General features: G+C 46.7%; 1 protein-coding gene across 1 annotated transcript in view; it reads left to right on the forward strand.

Annotated features, from left to right (window-relative positions):
• LOC128690364 (reelin) overlaps positions 1-8,308 on the forward strand; it is an 871,665-nt gene that overhangs the window by 638,236 nt on the left and 225,121 nt on the right. The window contains exons 48-49 of the mRNA XM_070089797.1: positions 3,493-3,840; positions 7,736-7,830. Of these exons, the coding sequence (XP_069945898.1) occupies positions 3,493-3,840; positions 7,736-7,830 (443 nt within the window). The remainder of the gene's footprint in view (positions 1-3,492; positions 3,841-7,735; positions 7,831-8,308) is intronic.

Consider the following 8,308-nt stretch of genomic DNA (forward strand, 5'->3'; position numbering starts at 1 on the left):
AACACTGTATTCACTAACTCCTCTATCACTGTATTCACTAAACACTGTATTCACTAACTCCTCTATCACTGTATGCACTAAACGCTGTATTCACTAACTCCTCTATCACTGTATTCACTAAACACTGTATTCACTAACTCCTATATCACTGTATGCACTAAACGCTGTATTCAATAACTCCTCTATCACTGTATGCACTAAACGCTGTATTCACTAACTCCTCTATCACTGTATGCACTATACACTGGCGTCACTAATTCCTCTATCACTGTATGCACTATACACTGGAGTCACTAACTCCTCTGTCACTGTATGCACTATACACTGGAGTCACTAAGTCCTCGATCACTGTATGCACTATACACTGGAGTCACTAACTCAACTGACTTGCGTCACACTTAATGTGTTTGAATTTTGGTATTGGGATGTGGCAATACCACCTACACCAACACTAGGCCTGTGGCCATTCCACTCTCTCTTGGCACTGATTCAAATTGTTTTCATGTGTCTGTATCCTTCACCTCCCTTTTCTGGTTGGCACAGATCGTGTATCACTTCTCGTGTGTGTATGTGTGTGTGTTAGTTACCATTTTATCCTAGGCACATGTCAATTAGACACTAGGCCTGTTGTATATGAGTACATGTTTGTGTTTGTGTGTATGTGTATGTGTGAACGTGTGTGTGAACGTGTGTGTGTGAACGTGTGTGTGAACGTGTGTGAGAATGTGTTTGTGTGTGTGAATATGTTTATGTGTGTGTGTGGTGTGAATGTGTGTATGTGTGCGTGGCGTGAATGTGTGCGTGGCGTGAATGTGTGCGTGGCGTGAATGTGTGCGTGGCGTGAATGTGTGCGTGGCGTGAATGTGTGCGTGGCGTGAATGTGTGCGTGGCGTGAATGTGTGCGTGGCGTGAATGTGTGCGTGGCGTGAATGTGTGCGTGGCGTGAATGTGTGCGTGGCGTGAATGTGTGCGTGGAGTGAATGTGTGCGTGGCGTGAATGTGTGCGTGGAGTGAATGTGTGCGTGGCGTGAATGTGTGCGTGGCGTGAATGTGTGCGTGGCGTGAATGTGTGCGTGGCGTGAATGTGTGCGTGGCGTGAATGTGTGCGTGGAGTGAATGTGTGCGTGGCGTGAATGTGTGCGTGGCGTGAATGTGTGCGTGGAGTGAATGTGTGCGTGGAGTGAATGTGTGCGTGGCGTGAATGTGTGCGTGGCGTGAATGTGTGCGTGGCGTGAATGTGTGCGTGGCGTGAATGTGTGCGTGGCGTGAATGTGTGCGTGGCGTGAATGTGTGCGTGGAGTGAATGTGTGCGTGGAGTGAATGTGTGCGTGGCGTGAATGTGTGCGTGGCGTGAATGTGTGCGTGGCGTGAATGTGTGCGTGGAGTGAATGTGTGCGTGGCGTGAATGTGTGCGTGGCGTGAATGTGTGCGTGGAGTGAATGTGTGCGTGGAGTGAATGTGTGCGTGGCGTGAATGTGTGCGTGGCGTGAATGTGTGCGTGGCGTGAATGTGTGCGTGGAGTGAATGTGTGCGTGGCGTGAATGTGTGCGTGGCGTGAATGTGTGCGTGGCGTGAATGTGTGCGTGGCGTGAATGTGTGCGTGGCGTGAATGTGTGCGTGGCGTGAATGTGTGCGTGGAGTGAATGTGTGCGTGGAGTGAATGTGTGCGTGGCGTGAATGTGTGCGTGGCGTGAATGTGTGCGTGGAGTGAATGTGTGCGTGGAGTGAATGTGTGCGTGGAGTGAATCGAAGATTTCTGCTACTTTGAGCTCAATATCAAGATAATTTTCATTCTAAAACCAATAAAAATCATCTCAGTTTCTGTAATATGTCTTCCATTCTATAAAATGAGACCAGGAAAACAAGAATACCATCATAAATACCATATGAAAATACAGTGCAAAGTCACTGTTTTAAACTAAAAACACTGTCGAAAGTTTTTTTTTTCTCATTACGCACTGTGTGCGGCAGGATTTTTTTTATACTGCGCACACTGACCACAGACCCATTCTTTCATTTGTAGGCCTACCAGCTTTCTCTCACTAGATTTGAGGGCGCTAGAATTTAGGTGTACTAGTACGTCAGAAACTCTGGTGCGTAAGCTGTACTAGTATGTCAGAAACTGGTGCGTAAGCTGTACTAGTATGTCAGAAACTGGTGCGTAAGCTGTACTAGTATGTCAGAAACTGGTGCGTAAGCTGTACTAGTATGTCAGAAACTGGTGCGTAAGCTGTACTAGTATGTCAGAAACTGGTGCGTAAGCTGTACTAGTATGTCAGAAACTGGTGCGTAAGCTGTACTAGTATGTCAGAAACTGGTGCGTAAGCTGTACTAGTATGTCAGAAACCCTGAAAGGGTTAAAAACAAAGCTGTAAACAGTATCAAAACCACTGTGGGTGTTTGTAGAACCATCATTCCTCAATAAAGTTTGCAAAAACCATGACAATCTTATTAATATTTATCGCAGGAGATGGATTACAGTGTCAATAACTTATTTCTGATTATTATTGATTTTGTTTGGTTTGAAACTACGGTTACCGCACGCCAAATCTGAGTATGTTACACCCCTCCTTGCTTGCTGACAGCCTGACGGCTACTAAGGCAGACACTGACCGCACTCCACACTCTAGCCAGCACAGAAGATGCCATGTAGAGTATTTACAATGAAACAATCATAATAAAAATCATAATTTTTGGAAAGAGAGAAAAAAAAAACACTAATTGCCAACATGTATTTTTGCTGACAGCAGCAACAAAAAAAAAAAAAATACGTTTACTGAAAAACATACTTAGAAATACGATAGAAACAAGCAGACTACATCAAAACGTTGCCAGAATTTTGCACTATTTTTCGGTAAGAATTTTTTTTTTTCCATAACTACACCACTGCCAAGGATCTCAACAGAATGGGATGGACCCCGGTACCCTTCCCCCTACCTAGGAACTAGAGTGCCCGTGGGAAGAATCCCAAAGGACGAAAAGAGGAAGGGAATAGGGGAGGGATGGGGAGGAGGAGGAAAGGCAAAAAGGGAGGATGGGGTATGGTAGGGGGGATTGGGGGGTAATTAGGTTCAGTTTGAGGAAGGAGACCAAAGGTATAATTCCTCAGACCAAGAGCCTCTTCACCACACCAAAGAGCTCCCCCCCCCCCTTGAAGAGGAACTTATCCTGAAAATCTGAAAATTGTTTTGCAGAATCTTGAGGCTGTTAACTTCATTTTGGCCTGAGCTTTGAATCACCATTTGTTCAAAGCCTTTTGTGATGAGATGGTGGGCTTTAAGCATTCCATTCTTTTACTGCATACTGATGTGAGGTGGCTTTCTCGTGGACTTATTTTAAATCGTGTGTTTGAGCTCCATACCAAGGTAGAGATTTGTCTTCGTGACTGGAACTCAAAGCTGTGTGAAGACTTTGCTGATCCAAAGTTCATCGCCTGTTTGGGGTACCTCTCAGACATATTTACCCATCTTAACCAAGTCAAAAAAAATCCAGGGAATGTCAGTAACCAATGTCGAAGCAAGTGAAAAGGTGACAGCATTGCAGACAAAGCTGGACTTATGGGCAAGGAGAGTTCACCTAAGTAGCTTTGCAAAATTTCCAAACTTGGATGAGGCCATTAGTGAAAGATCAGGAGTGTTACCTCAGATAAATGAAGATATCACAGAACATTTGAAAATCTTGAATCACTTCACTGGCTACTTTTCAAAAGACGTGATTCCAACGGAGAGATCAGTAATAAGACCTTTAGCCACTGAACAATCAGAAATGAAAGATGACCCAGCAATAGAGGAGCTGATTGATCTTCAATCTTCAGCAACTCTTAGAGAAGAATTTGAAAAGGTTGGTGTTCATTTTTGGGTAAAACTCGCAGATTCATTTCCACTCCTTACTCAGCATACCTTCCAAGTGCTTGTTCCTTTTGTCACTACGTACTTATGTGAATCAGGGTTCTCACGTTTACTAGCAATGAAGACAAAGGCCAGGAACTGATTGAAAGCTGCAGCAGCAGCTGACTGTGGTACAGCAGCAACTGATGGTGGTGCAGCAATAGCTGATGGTAGTGCAGCAGCAGCTGACCATGGTACAGCAACAGCAGACAGTGGTGCAGCAGCAACTGATGGTGGTGCAGCAATAGCTGATGGTAGTGCAGCAGCAGCTGACCATGGTACAGCAACAGCAGACAGTGGTGCAGCAGCAACTGATGGTGGTGCAGCAATAGCTGATGATAGTGCAGCAGCAGCTGACCATGGTACAGCAACAGCAGACAGTGGTGCAGCAGCAGCTGACAGTGGTGCAGCAGCTGCTGACCGTGGTAATCTGCTGCTGCACCACAGGGTTGGCACTAGAAGCTTTCCTGGGGCACATGGTGACTTATTTAGTAGTTACAAGCACTAAAAACAATGGAATAATACAAAATATATTGTAGGTATACGTGGAATTGGCTGCAACGGCTTGTAAACAATGGCACACTGTGTGTGTGTGTGTGTATGTGTGTGTATGTGTGTGTATGTGTGTGTGTATGTGTATGTGTGTGTGTGTGTGTGTGCATGTGTGTACTCACCTAGTTGTACTCACCTAGTTGAGGTTGCGGGGGTCGAGTCCGAGCTCCTGGCCCCGCCTCATCATTGATCGCTACTAGGTCACTCTCCCTGAGCCGTGAGCTTTATCATACCTCTTCTTAAAGCTATGTATGGATCCTGCCTCCACTACATCGCTTCCCAAACTATTCCACTTACTGACTACTCTGTGGCTGAAGAAATACTTCCTAACATCCCTGTGATTCATCTGTGTCTTCAGCTTCCAACTGTGTCCCCTTGTTACTGTGTCCAATCTCTGGAACATCCTGTCTTTGTCCACCTTGTCAATTCCTCTCAGTATTTTGTATGTCGTTATCATGTCCCCCCTATCTCTCCTGTCCTCCAGTGTCTTCAGGTTGATTTCCCTTAACCTCTCCTCGTAGGACATACCTCTTAGCTCTGGGACTAGTCTTGTTGCAAACCTTTGCACTTTCTCTAGTTTCTTTACGTGCTTGGCTAGGTGTGGGTTGCAAACTGGTGCCGCATACTCCAATATGGGCCTAACGTACACGGTGTACAGGGTCCTGAATGATTCCTTATTAAGATGTCGGAATGCTGTTCTGAGGTTTGCTAGGCGCCCATATGCTGCAGCAGTTATTTGGTTGATGTGCGCTTCAGGAGATGTGCCTGGTGTTATACTCACCCCAAGATCTTTTTCCTTGAGTGAGGTTTGTAGTCTCTGGCCCCCTAGACTGTACTCCGTCTGCGGTCTTCTTTGCCCTTCCCCAATCTTCATGACTTTGCACTTGGTGGGATTGAACTCCAGGAGCCAATTGCTGGACCAGGTCTGCAGCCTGTCCAGATCCCTTTGTAGTTCTGCCTGGTCTTCGATCGAGTGAATTCTTCTCATCAACTTCACATCATCTGCAAACAGGGACACCTCAGAGTCTATTCCTTCCGTCATGTCGTTCACAAATACCAGAAACAGCACTGGTCCTAGGACTGACCCCTGTGGGACCCCGCTGGTCACAGGTGCCCACTCTGACACCTCGCCACGTACCATGACTCGCTGCTGTCTTCCTGACAAGTATTCCCTGATCCATTGTAGTGCCTTCCCTGTTATCCCTGCTTGGTCCTCCAGTTTTTGCACCAATCTCTTGTGTGGAACTGTGTCAAACGCCTTCTTGCAGTCCAAGAAAATGCAATCCACCCACCCCTCTCTCTCTTGTCTTACTGCTGTCACCATGTCATAGAACTCCAGTAGGTTTGTGACACAGGATTTCCCGTCCCTGAAACCATGTTGGCTGGTGTTGATGAGATCGTTCCTTTCTAGGTGTTCCACCACTCTTCTCCTGATAATCTTCTCCATGATTTTGCATACTATACATGTCAGTGACACTGGTCTGTAGTTTAATGCTTCATGTCTGTCTCCTTTTTTAAAGATTGGGACTACATTTGCTGTCTTCCATGCCTCAGGCAATCTCCCTGTTTCGATAGATGTATTGAATATTGTTGTTAGGGGTACACATAGCGCCTCTGCTTCCTCTCTCAATACCCATGGGGAGATGTTATCTGGCCCCATTGCCTTTGAGGTATCTAGCTCACTCAGAAGCCTCTTCACTTCTTCCTCGGTTGTGTGCACTGTGTCCAGCACATGGTGGTGTGCCCCACCTCTCCATCTTTCTGGAGCCCCTTCTGTCTCCTCTGTCAACACTTCTTTGAATCTCTTGTTGAGTTCCTCACATACTGCACGGTCATTTCTTGTTGTCTCTCCTCCTTCCTTCCTTAGCCTGATTACCTGGTCCTTGACTGTTGTTTTCCTCCTGATGTGGCTGTACAACAGTTTCGGGTCAGATTTGGCTTTTGCTGCTATGTCGTTTTCATATTGTCTTTGGGCCTCCCTTCTTATCTGTGCATATTCGTTTCTGGCTCTACGACTGCTCTCCTTATTCTCCTGGGTCCTTTGCCTTCTATATTTCTTCCATTCCCTAGCACACTTGGTTTTTGCTTCCCTGCACCTTTGGGTAAACCATGGGCTCATCCTGGCTTTTTCATTATTCCTGTTACCCTTGGGTACAAACTGGCTTCCCTGCCAGTTCTCTGTCCCACTGAACCCCGTTCAGGAAGTTCCTCATTCCTGTGTAGTCCCCTTTCTTGTAGCTTGGCTTCATTCGTCCTGGCCTTCCTGCTTCTCCCTCCACTTGTAGCTCTACTGTGTATTCGAAGCTTAAAACCACATGGTCACTGGCCCCAAGGGGTCTTTCATATGTGATGTCCTCGATATCTGCACTACTCAAGGTGAATACTAAGTCCAGCCTTGCTGGTTCATCCTCTCCTCTCTCTCTTGTAGTGTCCCTTACGTGTTGGCACATGAAGTTTTCCAGTACCACCTCCATCATCTTAGCCCTCCATGTATCTTGGCCCCCATGTGGGTCCAAGTTCTCCCAATCGATCTCCTTGTGGTTAAAGTCACCCATGATCAGGAGCTTTGCCCTGCATGCATGAGCTCTTCTGGCCACTGCAGCCAGTGTGTCAACCATCGCTCTATTGCTCTCGTCGTACTCTTGCCTTGGCCTCCTGCTGTTCTGTGGTGGGTTATACATCACTGCTATTACCACCTTGGGACCTCCAGAGTGAAGCATTCCCGCTATGTAATCACTTTCTTCTCCGCTGTCTCCTCTCTCCAGCTCATCAAAATTCCAGCGATTTTTGATCAGCAATGCCACTCCTCCACCCCCCCCTGTTCCCTCTGTCTTTCCTCAGGATTTGGTATCCCGTTGGAAAGATGGCATCTGTTATCATACCTGTAAGCTTGGTTTCTGTGAGAGCTATGATGTCCGGTGATGCTTCTTTGACTCTTTCATGCCACTCCTCCCACTTATTTGTTATTCCATCAGCGTTTGTGTACCATACCTTCAGTTTCCTTTCCAACACTGTGGTTTGGGGGGCCTGTGAGGGTGGGAGACTTGGTGGCATACTGTGGGATTCTATGGCTCGGTGTTGGGTGGTGGCTGTGGGTATGGATTGTAATGTGTGTTGGGATGGTGTGATAGGTTGTATGGTTCTGAGAATAGTTGTGTGTGTGCTTGCCCTTGCTGTTCTGTTCTGCTCTGACTGACCTCTGCTGGTTCCATCCTTGTCTCTTTTCCTAGCTCCTTTCGCTTTTTTGTCCTCTCCCTCAGCTGCTGTCCTTCTGATTTTGTTCTGTCTCTGTCTAGGAAGACCCTCTTGTACTCTTCCGAGTATTTCAATCGTGGTTTCTCTTGGAGGATCCTGTTCCGCGCTGTTTCCCTCCTGAGAATCAGCTTGATTGGTCGGTTTCTCCCCTTCGAGTACCCCCCTATTCTCTGAAAATTTACAATCTCGTCCATCTCTTCACCTATTTCCGTGATGATTTTCTCAATCTCCTTTCTTTCTTCCTGCTGCCTTTCAGTGTGTGTCCTTTCCTCTCTCTCCTGAAGCCCATGGATAAACACTGATTTTGCCCTTTCCTCCTCCCATTGCCTCACCCTCTGTGACTCTGGATCCTGCCTGTATGTGGTCAGTTTCTCCCTTGTTTTTTCCAGTGGCTCTTGATTGCATGGTTGTGCCTCAGCATTCGACCTATCGCCCTCTCCATCTGCAACCAGCTATTCTTCCCTTTCACTCCTTGGTCCTCCTTGGCAGGTTGATATGACCTTAGCATAATTCATAATTCCTTCCTTCCTGTTCGGCCTCGCAGCTTCATATGCTGTGTCTTCTCTGGTCACTGCCCCTGTAACTCGCTTCAGCCTATATGTGTGTGTATGTGT

The sequence above is a fragment of the Cherax quadricarinatus genome, chromosome 29, assembly GCF_038502225.1.
Source record: "Cherax quadricarinatus isolate ZL_2023a chromosome 29, ASM3850222v1, whole genome shotgun sequence".
NCBI lineage: Eukaryota > Metazoa > Arthropoda > Malacostraca > Decapoda > Parastacidae > Cherax > Cherax quadricarinatus.